The sequence below is a fragment of the Tripterygium wilfordii genome, chromosome 11 (genome assembly GCF_013401445.1).
Source record: "Tripterygium wilfordii isolate XIE 37 chromosome 11, ASM1340144v1, whole genome shotgun sequence".
NCBI lineage: Eukaryota > Viridiplantae > Streptophyta > Magnoliopsida > Celastrales > Celastraceae > Tripterygium > Tripterygium wilfordii.
Window position 1 is genome coordinate 2,808,464 of NC_052242.1, and position 17,885 is coordinate 2,826,348.

At 36.7% G+C, this 17,885-nt stretch overlaps 2 protein-coding genes across 2 annotated transcripts; both read right to left on the reverse strand.

The window, feature by feature from the left end:
* Positions 1–318: 318 nt before the first annotated feature.
* On the reverse strand, positions 319–11,332 carry LOC120009630 (phosphatidylinositol 4-phosphate 5-kinase 1-like). Its single transcript, XM_038860282.1, has 9 exons — positions 10,546–11,332; positions 3,374–4,072; positions 3,096–3,260; positions 2,722–2,887; positions 2,448–2,558; positions 2,155–2,348; positions 1,924–2,054; positions 1,708–1,801; positions 319–1,279 (listed from the first exon to the last, which is right to left on the reverse strand). Exons 1-9 carry the CDS (start codon positions 10,998–11,000, stop codon positions 970–972), a joined length of 2,325 nt encoding a protein of 774 aa, XP_038716210.1. The 5' UTR covers positions 11,001–11,332; the 3' UTR covers positions 319–969.
* Positions 4,901–7,959, reverse strand: LOC120009629. The gene is made up of 2 exons (XM_038860281.1): positions 6,951–7,959; positions 4,901–4,954 (listed from the first exon to the last, which is right to left on the reverse strand). Exon 1 carries the CDS (start codon positions 7,873–7,875, stop codon positions 6,991–6,993), a length of 885 nt encoding a protein of 294 aa, XP_038716209.1. The 5' UTR covers positions 7,876–7,959; the 3' UTR covers positions 4,901–4,954; positions 6,951–6,990.
* Positions 11,333–17,885: the final 6,553 nt, after the last annotated feature.

Sequence of the window (17,885 nt, forward strand, 5' to 3'; positions counted from 1 at the left end):
TGCCTGCCACGTGTCAGCTGATTCCAACCAAACTGAATGGGCCCATTCAGTTGAATACTAGCAAATGGCTACAGTTGCTCTCGCCTGGATTCAAAAAATAGTAGTGGTGAAAATGAAATCAGAGGGATTTTTTTCTTACTTTTGATTTTCGAGGAAAAAATAGTATATATATATATATGCAGATATATACACAAGAACAGTAAAAAGAGAAGGGGAAACAAAGTGAGGTGGTACAAGAAACAAAACACTTTCTCGTGCTTTCTCTGCTTTTCATGGCAAGCTTGGCTCTACCTGCACAATCCCCTTACCTTTCACTGCTAAAAGCAAATCAAAGGACCCATTTCTATACAACAGACATTTATATATAACAGAGAGAATGCAAAAAGAGAGATCCCATGGGTCCTCTTTGAGAGAGAGAGAGAGAGAAGGATGTGATTCAAACATTTTCTTTTAATAAAATATCCCCCCAAAAAAATATTCAAGAAACTCTCCATAAAACTATCTCCAACTTTTCTTCTATACGCTGTACACTTTCTTATTCCACAGTCACCCCACCCAGCACTCTGAATCTTCAGAGGGAAAAACGTTTTCCCAGTTCCCTATATACCTATCTTTCAAATGTTCACAATTCACATAACCCAGTGAACAACAAAAATTCCAAAAAACAAATCAGGATAGTGTGATCCCCAGATGCTTCCTCGCTTTCCCATGTACAATAATGAATAATCTGCCCCCCCTTCAACACCATGGCTGTTCCACAAAATTCAGCCAGTAACACCCCAAAAAATAGCCGAAAACTCCTGCCACATTGCAGTGGCTTGCTAGATTTCATTAACCCACAAATCATTTGCTCCATCCACTATTCATGCTCTGCGAAGCTGCAAGCCCTGGCACTAGAAGGGTGCAGCTGAGGTTTCGTCGAATTTCCTTCGAGAAAAAACGATGTGCTTGTCTTCAATTCTCCCATTGCTACCTGTCTTCTATAAAGATTCTCCCGATGAAGTCACGGAACCTCTTAGAATAGAGTTTGGGATCCACTGCCGAGATTGAAGCAGGGTCTGCTTGCAAGGATTTGTAGGCATGCTCCAGCTTTTTGCTAATATCATAGTCTTGTAAGATGTCGATAATCCCAAAATAAAGGACTACTTCACAGATCTCACCACTGCGTGAAGGGGTCAAATCACTAAATCCACCAGGGGTGTACTGATCAAAGTCACTTCTCCGAGCCATCCGCTCTGCTCTTGCTGGCATGTTTGCTCCTAACCTGATCAAAGGCTTCCTGGTGAAGAAATTGTTTCAGTCAGTCCACTGTAAAAATCATCGTATTGGTATTTCAGATATCAATATTTTCATATATAGTTACACCACGAAGATCTAACTGCATTTTACATTAACATTTTACTTTTATTTCTCTTAAATTTCATTTTCCCTCAAACATTTTAGCACAAGGGGGACAATAGAAAAGGAGGACTTGTCTCCCCAGATTATAAAGAGGATATTGGTGAAATGTTCTTTTCAAATGAACGTAACACTTAACGAGAGTGAAGCCCTTTGATCTTTGCAGAGAATTTGCAGCAAGGAATTCTCTATGATAATGCTAGTTTCTATCTAGAACAGAAATTGCCTGTATATGCCCCACAACCAAGTTTGCAGCAACACAAAAAGCAATAATAATAACAAATGAACAAAAAGGTAACACAAACTCACCGCCCAGATAAAACTCGGTCCATGTCTTGCAGTTCTGCTTCAAGGAAGCGGTGGCCACGCATGAACTTCATATTTTGAAAAGAATCTTTCTTCCCTGTATGACAATAATACATGGTAAGGAATAAGAAAATTGCATCTACTTTTTTTTTTTTTATAAACAAGGAAGTTGTCGTCAAACAAAAACTGTGGCAAAATCGGGAAGGAATGTTTAATTACCGGTACGCAAAAGAAAAGGCGACAAGCCTATCTTGTCATACTTGTTGTCGTCGCGAAAATGAAGACCAACTAGAAGACTGTAATCCATTATTTTCTCAGCTTCCAAAAACTCACAGTCCCGTTCAATTTGCCTGGAAATTATTCGTATAGCATCACAAAAGACGCAAGAAACCGAGGGAACAAAACCTGTTAAGCAAACACCACAAAAGCAAATGGATCCCCAGTACTTACTTCATAAGATCCTGGAACCAGTTCAGCTGCAGGCGAAAAACAAAATTGAGGTCCAAGTCTTTTAGTGTTGTTGTTTCATCAATCTCACCCTCAGGCTTATCAGTTGTGCGGCCATGAGAGGATCCTTTCAGGTCAAATCTCCTATGTATTAGGTACTCGGAGCAGAACAAATTACCCATCACTATAAATCGTGTCTGGTTCCCAATCAAAACATGCAGTTAGATGTTTGCAGGAAAATCATAACAGACGAAGCACAGCAATGAAAATTTAATTCAGAAGTAACAAACATGTACCTTCTGGCCACCAATAGGTTTAACACAATGTACACCATAAAACTTTGTCACGAGGGAGTTCTCGTACCGACAAACATGGTCGTAGTAGCTAGGAAGCATCCTTATGAGCACCTGATCATAATTAGCATACTATAAGAACCAATGATGTCTTATGTATCATTAAATTATGAGTAGACCTTAAGCAAAAAAAAATAAAAAATCCACAAGTTGCTTAGTAGGCCAGCTAGACATTATCAAAATCATCAAGATAAAAGTCAATGCGGTAGGCACAGACCTTGATTTCTGATTTCCTCACTGTTTTTATCATGAATCTATCATCCTGAGTTAGGTAAAAGAAGCTTCCACTCTTCCCTGGAGAAGAAAGTTCCCTAAGGGCATCATTTCCACATATGGCCAGCATGTAATCAGCAGGATCCACCTGGAAAAGCTCCCTCAATCGCCTATTGTTTCCAGAAGAAAATTCGAGTTAGCACCATAGAAAAAAGACTACGGCAAAATTGCAAACTGTTTAAGAAACAATATCATCCGATCAACACGAAACCTTGGGGTAGAGAATAGGCACATATCCACCGATGCCAACCCTTAACATCTGAATAATATAATCAGAAATAAGAATTACATCTGAGTAACTTAAAGAATGGCAATTACCTAAAGACTACAGGACAATAATCCTTCCACCGAAAATCCCCTGATTGATGCGGCGGAGTTATCTTCGACCCTCCCGGTGGGAACCTCGTCCAGAACTTCTCCTTCGGATCAAAATCACTGGGCTTCAGTTCCCGTATTATGGAAGCATGTTTCCCGACCGAATACCTGAAGAATCACCCATAAAACCCCAAGCTGAACAGCCCGCAGAAATTTAAAGAAATCAACACAATAAAATGTTTACAAATAGAGACCGACCCACGAATCATTCCATAAATTACCTGATACCCAGTTGTAAATTAAGCATCAATTCGTAATTCTTGTGCCCCTTCGATATCGTCTGTCCAGGCTTCTTCACCTCGCCACTAAAGCAACATGGATTCCTCTTGAACTGCTTAATTTCATCGCGACCGAGGCCCAAACCCTCCCTGTAAATCATCGAAGCCTCAACATTGTCAATAATATCACAGGTAATGTCCCCAGCTTCCCCATCGGACTCCCAAATGCATATCCTCGGAAAATTCCTCTCCGTCAGGCTACCCCTTACACCATCCACCGACGACCTCTTCCTTGTGGCCACCATCAAATTACTCACCATACTGTTCTCGTACTCTTTCAACGAATGATCCTTCCCGTTCCCTGGATAGAATGTCCCGGTCAGTTGCTGCACCTTGACGTCCTTGTTCCAGGTCCCAAGGTAGCAGCTGCCATCGGGCCAAGTGAAGACTCCATCTCCCTTAGGAACTCCGTTCTCCCACTGCCCATCATAACGATTTCCATTCGACCAAATCAAGACTCCGCGACCAGCAATTACGCCGTTCTTCCATTCGCCGACATACTCGTTCCCATTCTTCCACACGTACCGGCCCCGCCCGTCTTGAAGATTTCTTTTCCAGGTTCCTTCGTAGAATTCTCCGTTGGCGTAGCGCTTCTGTCCATACCCGTGCTTGCGATCCGAACTCCAGGTTCCACGGTAGGTGATGTGAAGTTTAGTACCCGCTAAAAATATAGCGATTATAAACCCAAATTATACTCGCAAGTGCACGAATCAATTGTAGTATAGAAGTGGCAAATACGAGTGTCGTACCCACAGGGACTGAATATTAAATATCTGCAATTCCAACTCTTTGTAATTATCAATGGAAACAAAATAAATAAGGATTAACACAAATAAACAAACACTAAGGATCCGATTTCACCAACTCTATTGTATTTAAATTATTTAGCCAATAATTATCATTTCATTCATGCATGCAAAGATCAAGTCCCCTAATTTATGTAATAGTCATGGGCATTTGACTTACCACGTCTATTCCCAATTGCAACCATCCATGGGCATTTGGATTGGCTAGGACAATCAAGAATGCATTAGGATTTATGGTAACTTATGTAGCGATCACAAAGATCCTAGCATATGACATTTATGTCTAGGTAACTCCGGTGTTAACTGCAAGAAGCTGGTCTCAAATTGGACATGGGCATTTGCCTCAATTTGCATCATGGTAATCAAACCTAGATGGTAGCTAAGCATCAAGATTTAATTATCAATAAGGAATAGCTAATTAACACTTGACATAGCATAAATAAACTAATAATCAAACCAAATTTATTTAGACACAATAGAGTGGATCCATCATCACCCTAGTAAGAGGATTAGTTCCTCATACTAGGTTTACACCACCAACAATTGATCTCACAAAATTCTAGAAAGAATATGTGAGCAAATTGCTGTAAAAGAGAAAATAAAACTCAAGAACTCACTCCTTGATTTCTTTCTCCTCTTCCTCCTTGATTTCTTCTCCTCTTTCCTCTCTGATTTCTTCTCTGGTTTTTGTGATGTCTTTCTTCAATGTTTTCCGTCTCTATTTATAGAAGAAAAAAAAGACGAAGAAATAATATAATTACTATTCATCATGCGACTTTACATATATTACTGTTCATGAATAGTAAATATTACTATACATTCTGCGACTTTTATGTATTACTATTCATGAATAGTAATGTTACTATGCACTTTACGACTTATATATATAACAGAATACAAAGTCAAACAAAACTAAGATTGTTTATGGAATAAAGCCTGACCTGAAATATGAGTTATATGTTTTTGGGCCTAAAAATATAGAAATAAATATAAAGTGATTAAAAAAAATGACATTTGTACTTTTAATTGTGTAATAATCACTTTACGCCCAAATTATATGACAAATGTTCATGATAATTTATCATTTAAAGTGTATATTTGAACATTTATCACAACCCCCAACCAGCTTATTGCTAGTCCCTAGTAATTGAAGCGCTCAAACAATTCATGTCATATATGTAAATAATCCAATTATCTCATAAGTATGAATATATGCAAGAATCTACCAACCACCATCACTAGAAGCAATCATTCTGACTAAATCTCATACCACCCATTCTATCTTAGCGTGATGTGTAGTGCGTAGCGAATTTAACATAAATACGTGGCTTTAATTTAATCTTAACACAAATATTGCAATATCACAAGAATCATCAGACTCAATGAATAATTAATATCAAGGGATTTTATTTATTGACTTTTCATTTTTTTTTTTATATATATATAATATTATGTGACTTGTGCAATGCTCAGTCTCATTAAGCTTTCTAAATGACCCTTGTAACAAGCGTTCAACCAATGACTCCCAATCCAGTTGGCTCAGGGCATTAGGTGTAAAGACACCCCAACGGGTTTAATAACTCGAGTCAAAAAGGCTACAAAACTTCGCTTGTCACATGGGTTGATGTCTTGATTTTTCTACCTTTTTACGCGAACACTCACTGCTTACTGAGGCAAGAGGCCCGGTTACTCAGCAGAAAAACTTACAAACACTCCCATTTATTCATAATGTACTCTCTTTTTTTTTTTTTCTTTTTAATATAAATATGAATATATACATGTATCCCAAGATATTAATATTCAAAGAATTCTAATTCAACTCAAGAAAATCACAGTATTCATAATTAATCTTAAATATCGTACCTCACAAATATGTAATTCTGTGCAATTGATCCAATTATTAAATAGAATAGGTGAGACAAAACTAAAGTCAGAAAAAAAAAATCCACAAGTGATTATGGGTATTCAACTCAAATTGTTATCCACACTTCAGAGATATTCAGACCAATTTAGAAATATGATAAGAACATGACTTCCAAATCACAATTATTTATTTATTTTTTTTAGCAATCATTAAACAGAATAGATATTTAACAAACAAACGGTTCTAAGACTCAATATTCCCAAAGCACCGTAAATAAACGGAATTTGTCTCAACACCAGGATCCTTGAGACTGGATGCTAGGTTACTATCAACCTAACTAAAGAGATGTACCCCGTAGCAAGGGCAAAAGGCTAACAAGGCCTTACAATAGGTTGTCATTCTCTAAGAGTTTCTGGTCGGCTCAATAGAACCCAAGCCAAGGTCAACAATCCTTTGTATCTCCACTTTGGGGCTTTACAATTATGGACATTTCGTCCAGTCCATGCTTAGGACTCCCAAATACCTTATCGGTGGTTGTTTCCTGGACAAACTACTAATTACTTAGCTGGTTGAGTTGGCATCCCTCTAAGAGATCAACTACAAGTGTTTCAAGCTTGCACCTAAAGTAGCACAGCACTTGCCTCCTCTAGCTACCATTTTTTTTTTTTTTTAAATATCAAACCAATTCCTCCCCCTCTTAAAATCTGGCATTGTCCTCAATGGGAAAAGAAAAATAAAATAAAAAATAAAAAAATAAAAAAAATAAAAAAAATAAAAAAAATAAAAAAAATAAAAAAAAAGGAAAATTTGAAAAGTACATATGCAAAGCTATGGTTCAGAAAAATACAACCTGACACAAAAACAATTCTGACCGTTGGATGGCTATGTTTTCACTTTCGTATCATATCCATGAGTGCGGCCATCATGTGCTCCAGTCTGTGTTGTCCATCCTCTAGTGTTTGTAGCCCCATCTCTAGCCGGGCTATTGCTGCACTTATGTGATCTGATTGTGGAGACACTGCAACTCCTGATGAGGAATCTCCAGGTGGTGATGTTGAGGGAGCTTCTTGGGTCTGCTTCTGTCTAGCAGAAGTTGTTTTCAAATGGCTGATGCTCTGACGCCATGTCCATTTTTCCAGCATGGTGACCTGATAACCCAAAGATGCTTGAGGCCGAGGAGGTCGAATGCTTTTGAACAAAAGCAACCTTGTGATAAGCCGTGGGAAAAATAACTTCCCCACCTTTTTTGGCTTATTCTCAACAACATATTTGGCTTTGCAGATCATGGCCAGATAGATCTTTCCAATATCAAACCAACACCCTTTATACATATAGTATAAAACTGAGAGGAATTTTCCCCGTCGTTCTTGCTCATGGCCTATAGGACAAAGATTTTTCCTAATAGCATCATCCAACAACCACATCTTTGATGGCAAGTAGGCGCGGCGTGCAGCGTTATTGTGTTTATTCATCTTTCCACCGCACATATCATCAATCATTTCTTGCTTTGATGCATAGATTGGTTGTCGAGATCCAGTGGGCTCATCATCTGTTGGTGGATACCCTAAGCAGCAACACAGATCTGCTGTTGTGAATTGAACTTTCACACCAGCAATGATAACCTGATAAACCAGTTGATCCCTAGTCCGCTCGCTTCGTGGTAACTCGATGAGAGTGTGATAGAAAGAGCGAATGATCTGAGGATACACCAGTAAGTTATTTTCTGGATCTGGATCTACGAGAAACAACAAAGAATGCTCCCTCAAGTAGTTCATCGCCCATCTGTTGATGGCTTCTCGTTGTATCGTTTTGTCAATTTGACACTCCGGAATTATTTCAGCTTTATTGAACAACGCAAGCCTGGATTGCAATTGTGATACGATGGTGCGTGGTTGCCTCGGCATGGCTTCTGATCTCTGTTAAAGAGAAAACACACTCTTGCCAGAAAATGAGTGAGATGAAAATGAAAACTGATCGAGACAATAAAGAAAGAAATTCGTGGTGCTTGTCACATCAGTACTTACTTTACTGTCACGCTTTGCGGCTCATTATCACACTCGAGGATGACTTTTTTTTTTTTTTCTCTTTTGTTTTTTTTTTTTTTAAATCAGATAATATATAAAAAATAAAATAAAATAAAATAAAATAAAGAAAGAAAAAAAATAGATGAAAAAGAAATATGGGTTGCCTCCCATAAGCGCTGTATTTATCGTCTGGGCAAGACGGAGTGTTCCCAACACTCAATTACCTGGATCTTGGAGAGTAATGTCTGGGCAAGACAAAGTGTTCTCACCAGCTGCATTGTAATGAAAATTCAACTTTTTTATTACCCAGAATGCTTTATGCTCGAGCTCCATAAGAAGATGGCTACCCTTGCTAAAAATCAAACGATATGGAGACATGCCAATTGGAGTTTTGTATGCAGTGCGATATGCCCAAAGAGCATCATTCAATTTTATACTCCAGTCAGTTCTTTTGATATTCACAGTCTTCTCCAAAATTCGTTTAATTTCACCATGAGGAATATCAACTGGGCAGATTGTCGAGTCAACCATTAGAGAATGATGGTGGAAAGGCCAAAATGAAATTTTTTTTTTTTTTTTAATTTTAAAATTTTTTTTTTTTAATTTTTTTTTAATTTTTACTTTTTATGCAAGGTGAACTTGTAGTTTTTTTTTTTTCAACAAAATTAAAAGAGTTAATATACACAAAATAAAAAAATTAATATAAAAGACAGTAAAATGGGGCATAAAGGCCAACCATAAGTATTAACAGAAATAAAAAGTTATAGTAGGCGGCTTAGCCGACCATATAAGTATATATGTACAGGTGGGGCAGTGTAAAGCCAACCACAAATATAAATAATACTGTATAAATAAATAAATGAATAAATGTTAGTAAGTTAGTAAATGTTTGTGACAGTTATTATAAACAGATATAGGCGGTAGCAGTAGAACCAGCCAATAATATATAGTTAGATGGGGCGGTAAAGCCATCCACAAAAAAATAAAAATAAATAAATAAATAAAATGAAATGAAAAATGAAAAACCTTCCATTAAGGAGGTGTAGTATACTAATATTAATATATACATATATACATATATACAAGAGTTAGATAACAATATATTAAATCAGTCCCCGGCAACGGCGCCAAAAACTTGATGTGAGATTTAATACCCGCTAAAAATATAGCGATTATAAACCCAAATTATACTCGCAAGTGCACGAATCAATTGTAGTATAGAAGTGGCAAATACGAGTGTCGTACCCACAGGGACTGAATATTAAATATCTGCAATTCCAACTCTTTGTAATTATCAATGGAAACAAAATAAATAAGGATTAACACAAATAAACAAACACTAAGGATCCGATTTCACCAACTCTATTGTATTTAAATTATTTAGCCAATAATTATCATTTCATTCATGCATGCAAAGATCAAGTCCCCTAATTTATGTAATAGTCATGGGCATTTGACTTACCACGTCTATTCCCAATTGCAACCATCCATGGGCATTTGGATTGGCTAGGACAATCAAGAATGCATTAGGATTTATGGTAACTTATGTAGCGATCACAAAGATCCTAGCATATGACATTTATGTCTAGGTAACTCCGGTGTTAACTGCAAGAAGCTGGTCTCAAATTGGACATGGGCATTTGCCTCAATTTGCATCATGGTAATCAAACCTAGATGGTAGCTAAGCATCAAGATTTAATTATCAATAAGGAATAGCTAATTAACACTTGACATAGCATAAATAAACTAATAATCAAACCAAATTTATTTAGACACAATAGAGTGGATCCATCATCACCCTAGTAAGAGGATTAGTTCCTCATACTAGGTTTACACCACCAACAATTGATCTCACAAAATTCTAGAAAGAATATGTGAGCAAATTGCTGTAAAAGAGAAAATAAAACTCAAGAACTCACTCCTTGATTTCTTTCTCCTCTTCCTCCTTGATTTCTTCTCCTCTTTCCTCTCTGATTTCTTCTCTGGTTTTTGTGATGTCTTTCTTCAATGTTTTCCGTCTCTATTTATAGAAGAAAAAAAAGACGAAGAAATAATATAATTACTATTCATCATGCGACTTTACATATATTACTGTTCATGAATAGTAAATATTACTATACATTCTGCGACTTTTATGTATTACTATTCATGAATAGTAATGTTACTATGCACTTTACGACTTATATATATAACAGAATACAAAGTCAAACAAAACTAAGATTGTTTATGGAATAAAGCCTGACCTGAAATATGAGTTATATGTTTTTGGGCCTAAAAATATAGAAATAAATATAAAGTGATTAAAAAAAATGACATTTGTACTTTTAATTGTGTAATAATCACTTTACGCCCAAATTATATGACAAATGTTCATGATAATTTATCATTTAAAGTGTATATTTGAACATTTATCAGTAGGTATCGCCATCAGATCCGATGAAGGTCCCAAACCCCTCCATTTTTGCCGACTTAAACTCTCCCTCGTATGTGGCACCGGACGGCCAAGAGAACTTCCCTTTCCCCGAGGCCTTCCCTCTCCGCCAGTCGCCCTCGTACATGCACCCGTCCGTCCACAAATACTTTCCCGATCCGTGCGGGACGTTCCCGCACAAGCTTCCAATGTAGAGATCGCCGTTTGGGAGCGGCTTCTCGACCACTGAGTCTGCCGTCCCGGCGGCTATGGTGGTGTCAGGTAAAGTGATAGTGGTCGGAGTTACACGGCGAGTGGCCGCCTGAGATCGACTACGGTTAACTATAGGTGGTGGTGCGGGCACCAGTAATTTTTCCGTCACCGTACCCTTATCTTCGTCGGATTTCTTCTTCTTAGTGCTTGAAACGACATCGTTAGGCTCCACAAGCAGAACTGGTTCCGGCATTTTTCTCTCATAAACTCTCTCTCCTCTATCTCTCTCGTTTTTCGTTCCTCTCTTATTGCATTTCTAGGGATAACTGCTTGTGGATTGGATTCTAGGTATTACGCAGCCTCAGAGAGCGTGCAAATGAAGTGGAAACGACGCCGGAAAGAGGAGCATTTCCGGCGATATGGTTCTAGCTATAAATTTCTCTGCTTGTGTTTGGGAAAATTTGGTGGGAATCCTACTAACAGAAACAACACACAACTACATAGGATAGAGAGAGAAGGGAAGAGAGAAATGTGTGTAATGAAAAAAGTAAAAATTGAAAAATAAAAAATAAAAAATAAAAAATAAAAATAAAAAGGAGAGAGAGAGAGAGAGTATGTACTGGACTAATGAGCCGGCTTTTGCCTAGGGAACGTAGCCGGGGTAGCTCTACGCCTCTACCATGCAAAGTAAATATACGAACAGCTCAGCTTTAATAATTTAATGACGAATATGCCCTCGTGATTTGTCCGTAATTCTGCGATAGAATCTTCGCCTGGTTCCGTCGTGCCGTGACGGAATGGCCTATTCGGCTAGGAAGTGGCAAAAACCAAAGGGGGTGATGACTGATGAGTGCGTAATTTTTCGAAAACCTTTCCTTGCCCTTTGTCTTTTGCTTTAACTACAAAAGTGCCATTTTTATTTTGTGGTCCAATCCAATGGTCCCAAAAAAGGCAGTAGCGGTGAGCAGTCTAAGATTTGACGACTCTAATTTGTTTGGTTGAAATTTAGTTTTAAAAAATCATTTCAATTCAGACCAAACAGAAGCATAATAGAGTCCCAAAACTCATGCTTTATAAGGATTACTGTCTTATGTTGTGATCAACAAGGGAATATTATTTTGGCTTTTGCAACGACGTCGTATCTGTCATATATATATATATATATATATATATATGGACCGAAATCGACGTGGCCCACCTTTGAGCCCAACTCGTTTTGACTGGACTTTCTTGGATTTGGAACCGCACGCACGAGGCTACCATGTGAGTATCATTCCCATTTCTATGCAACAAATGCCCTAATTGGGTTTAGATTATCCAACACAAAATTTATCCTCCTATTAGATAAAACTTAATTGGACTTGAGATGCGAATGGGAGGAAAATAAGAGGACTTGATGAGCAATTTTTTTTTGTATAAAATTGATATGAAAATCTGTTAGAGACCAATGTACCACATCTAAGATTGTGGGCATACAATCTAACTTATAAGTATAGATTCATAACCTTTTCTCAAAGATGTGTCTTTTCTAATAAAAGGATAAAGTCGTACGAGTCTGATGTATCAAAGGGAACTGGACAATTCAAAGTGGATAATACCTATGGTGGATTAGATTGGGCCCAATTTATAAGAAAATCACTATGTTTAGCAAAAAATCATTTAGATGTGGACCATTAGTAGCAACAAATAACAAACTAATAACGACTTAAGTAAAGACTACATAATTCCACAAATTGGAGAAAAAAAAAATATCGTTGGAAATTTGTTTGACTTTAAAGGCATTAATTAAATGAATATAATATAAATAATATGCACATAATAAATTTGTTTGTGAACCAGAAATAATCACTTGGTCCTCCTCTCTCGTGAGTAGCAACCCATATAATTAATAAGGTCCATTATTTATTGTTCTTAAATTACAGTAAGCGAACCCCATCTCTCTTTCTATATATATATAGCTAGAATTAATGACTTAGAGTACATATACTTTCAAATGCCCATGCATCAATTTAATTATAACAGCTATGTATATATAGCTAGGAAGGTAGCTCAACACATGCATGTCTTGAATTTTCATGGGTCATCGGTCTTAATTGGTGCAATTTGCTCCGTATGTAATTAAGTACGGGCTATATGCCTTCCATGTGGGGTAGAAATCTCAACTCACTTACATCAATAATATTATTTATTTTGGTTTATCGGTCGATTTTCATTAATACATCGGGCCGCACGATTTTATTTTTCTCGAGCCGTCTCTCTATAATACTTAGATCAAAGAAAATTTTATTGTTAACAGAGAGGGAATGAAAATTTTCTTATAAACCACGTTGTTTGGGTTTACCAAACGATATAAGACATATAGCAAGTTTATAAGCTAGTTTATAAGCTGTTTTGCTTTTGGGTGTCATCCACAGATTCACTAAATTACCTTATAAGCTAATTATAATCTTCACTGTATTTTTTTCACAATGATTCAAGGGCTCAATTATACACAATATTATAATATGTTGTGCGGTGCACTTTCTATCAGGATATGCCCCCATGGGTAGTCCTACCAATGTGTAAATAGGACAATATTCACTTTAGATCAGGTTTTTATTAATTTAACTTTTAACCTTGCATCATTGAAGATTACCACCACACCTATACTCATTAGTATTAAGATTATTATCAACAAACACAATGTTATTAATATAAATTTAATAAGTTGTCCATAATTTATCCTACCATAATTCACTACTTAATTGATTATTACTCCTACTTTGATGGTAAGGTGTAATTAAGACTATCGACTTTATTCAAAATCAATCCATAATTTCAATTGAGTTTTTAAAGGTGATAATACCAAAATAACCTCCACCCAAATATTGACACGTGGTCTGACACGCGATGCTTCACACCAGGGCGATGTTTTTTGTTATCGACTGAAGACATCAACTGAGAAAGTGGATTTGACCAGATCCCACAAAGGATGACATTGGAAGAGAATAACAGGACCTTGGCGAGACCAAGGAGCTCCTTCGGTGAAGTACCGAGCACACATTCTCGGTAATCTACGGTGACCAAACATCGTAAGGAGAGCAAGTGTCCAAAGGAGGACCAATTCTATCAAGAAAAGGAATCAATATATAATTCACATCGCTTCTGCCTGAGATCATAAATAAGACATATATTTCCGCCAAAACTAGAACTCTTCTACCTCATACAAAAGGTGAGTTAACAATTTCAATTTTTACACTCCTGCATAGTTTACTAGCTATTTGAGAGAGAGTGCTCCGAACACTCCATCTCCATTTGATAGTTACTGACTTAAGAATCATAGAGATCGTCAAGTACACCCTCGGAGCCCCATATAGCTCACGTGTTCTCTTGTTTAGGCAATCCTCAGCATAACCGAGGACGACTTCTGACGTCTGTCTTCCCATCAGGCTCTTCAACAAGACTGATAACAGTTTCGGACGTCATCGGAAGGGATAGACTTATAATTTATTACATAACACTAAGGAGATCAAATTGAGCAAAGTATGATAGTTATGTTTAGTTTGTAGTCAATAAAGCATGAGAAAGAATAATAAAATTATTGACATGTTAATGACACTCACATATTATTAGCACTTTCTGCGTTGCCGGCTCCGCTTTGTTTTCTAATGCAGTTGGTGTTTTTTTTCTTCTTGTTTTGAACTTTTGGTTGTTCAGTAAAAAACACACTGGTTTCTTGTCTCAACCATTATTGAATCTTAAGAGTCCGGCTTTTGTCTTTGCAGGAGAAAAAAGAAAAAGAAAAGGAATGAATACTTCATATTCATTACTCATTTGCTTACAATCTAAAAACTAATTGACTAAATATGTTTTGTTATTCACCATATCCCTCTAATTAATATTAATGGTCAAATTTATATGAAGTTGTTGTGATCCAACTAAAAATTATATTATCTCAAAATTGGACACTGTTGCGATTTTTTTTTCTTTTTTAAAATACCGTTGAGAAATATGCATTTTATTGGAATCAGATATTGAACAAATACGTCTAATCCAGTCGATTGTTAACTGAACCACCTCTTGTTAGTGACACCATTGCGACTTGATAATTGTATCCAATTCTTTATAGATCAATATCTCCTCTTCTCATTGATATTAAATTGAGTTCCCGAAGTTAATCATCCAATAACCTTCTGCCATTTTTTTCCATAATATTTACATATAATTATGCAAACCTGCTCATTGTTTTTTTTTTTTTAAAAGTACCGTTGAGAAATACGTTTATCATTGGAATCGAACATTGAATATACATATAAGTATAACCCAATCAATTATCAATCGGGTCACCTCTCGTTGGTTATTATTATTTGATATTATCACCAACTTCTTTTATTTTTAATGCAAGAATTACTATTTATTATTGGTTTTTTCGCGTTAGAATAAAAAAGAAGGAAGCCAAAGAACCGCTTTTATGGTTGGACCGCAGCGGCCCGAGCTGGCACGTTGTGGGACCGCGTAGTGTGTTGCGAAATGCGGGGGCCCATGATAGACGGCGTCGTTTTCGTAAACAGGCAGACGTGCAAAGCTGTCCGAGGCCATCTCGCCAGTTCAACGGGACAGTATCGTCAAGCACGCCTCCACCTGTCACACTATGCGGAAGCTGACCACCTGTCACACTGCCAGGTCTGATGCTCTTCGTTTATTTGTTTTTTTTTTTTCACCGAAATTAATAAGGAAGACGGCAGGGCAGGAATTATTAATTTTTGTTTGTAAGAAAAAACAGAAACATTAAAAGTGGGTTTATCATTTAATTTGGGATGGAATTATTGAAGGAACATAAGAAGAAAATGTGTTGTCAAAAGGACAAACATGGAGTTGGATGGGGCATGTCTGAACAAGACAACACAAAAACAAACGCAGGCATCTCCATCTTCTCTCCTTGACTTCATCAACCCGAAGAGGAGAGATGGTCGGTGCATTCACGCGCTTGTAATCTTTACTGGCACATTTATTGGGGGGAAAATCACTCGGCTCTTTTTTGGTGGGGGTGTACAAACAATAAATACCCTAATCAGTGAATTTTTCTTGCATGGTAATCTAATTGATAAATTTTTTGAGGGTAAATTGTATGGATTCGTCAGCGTTCGATTTTCATCCTATCATCAACTGAGTAAATTTTATATTTATATCGGATGTTTAAATAAAAAATTCATATGATGTTATTCTTGATTAGTAAAAAAAAAAAAACACGTTGTGACCCCTTCCTGCAACAAATTTCTTCGCCACTAAACCATATATTATTATTGTAAAATCTCCGGCCTTTTAAGTTATTATATATGAGTAATGCATCAGAAGGAATACACATGGAGTCATTGAAGGATCTTGAGTAGACAAATGTTAGCATGGGCCAGAGGCCCAGAACCGTACATATATGGGCCCATCATATTCGGTTCCAAAATTCAGCTTCACCTCCCTTACTGCCTTACACAGTCAGACTGATGAAACAGCTTGTCACTATTAAACTGCAGTGCAAGTAGCTCTGCCATTTACGCAGGGCTAAGGTCATCGCTTGTCGTCCATTAGGTCATTGAAACAAAAAAAGAAAAAGAAAAAGAAAAAGGAAGGGTTAATATCACTTGGTAGAAATTAAATATTATCACAGAACTCAGTTTGTGATTTAAGGTACGAATTCTCAAACAACACACCAGTACACCACCTCCTCGTATTCTAATTAATTCTAACATTAGAACTTTAATTTACTACCAATCGTTCGTGCATTGTGTTTTGTGTGGCTGTGCAATTATCATTCTCGAGATGGGAGCATTACAGATGATGGAACAGCAAGAAACCGACCAGATGGAGATATTGAGTCACAGTCGCCGCCCTATGCTCTGCACCTTATGGAGAGAATTAGACCATGAAACATGAATGAGAGATGACATAACAGTAAAGTGCCTCGTTTGCATGCATGAAGTGGGTGAAATTTGTTTGGAAGACCGTGATCACAAAACCATCACAAATCAGTATCAGATGAATGATGATGATGATCTTGTGTTTGTTGGTTTTTTGTTCTGATGGGTCCCTATCGAGTGATTGAACGGTCAAGATTGATCAGACAGTTAGATCATGTCGTGACGATATATATATATGTCTAATCCATATATATTAAGACAGAGAAGAGAAAACAGAATAAGAGGATGGAGGGAGGGAGAGAGAGGCCGAGTGATTAAAACGCTCTCATGTAATTTTTTAAATTAAAAATAAGTATATTTTTTAGATTTCAATACATTTTTTTAATCTTTATCTAGTGTTCTAACAACACATATTATCATTTTCCTATAAGAATTCATGTAAATGTCAAATTTTGAATTGTTCCCCTCCCCAAATATTTTTTTTTAATGTCAATACAATGGTTAAAATGATTTTGACATTATCCCATTTGCCCTCAGAAACATTACAAACCGAAAAACATAGGATTTCGACATGCTGTAGAGTGTAGACGGAGAATGAATTGGAGATTCCAATAAAATGACATGTAAGCCATTAGTTTGGGAGCCCAATAGCTTTATTCCATTGATTGAATCAATGAAATAATTTTATTTCACTCTTTTATCCCATAGTTCATCGTCCAAAATTTATTGTTTTAATATAGATTTCATTGTTTTTTAAAGCGTAATATAGAATTTATTGTTTTAGTTTTAAATAAATTGTTTTTGAAATTTCATTAAAAAAACAATGAAATTAACGTCCATCCGATAAAACTCATTGACCATGATCTTGTTAGAAAGAACTTTATGCATTGATTCCGAATATGTAATTTTTTTTTTAAAAATCTAACATGTATTTTGAGAAAGAGAACGTTTTAAAATTTTGTTTAAGAAACTTGATCTTCCATGGACTATGAGCTACTTAACACTGCTGTTAGTTAACATTTAAGGCAAATATTTGATTAACGTTTAACTTTTTACTATCCCATGTCTAATATCGTCCGCATCTTATTATCTTCACGTTGGCAATAACTTTTTAGAGTAAATAGAACAGCATGGCTCATGAGCACGAAGCAGTAATCCGAGTAACAGCAAACCAGGCCATACCTGACCGCTCTGGCCAGAAAACCAAAACAGCCAGGCATCAGAGTTGGCATCCTCATCCCATTCCT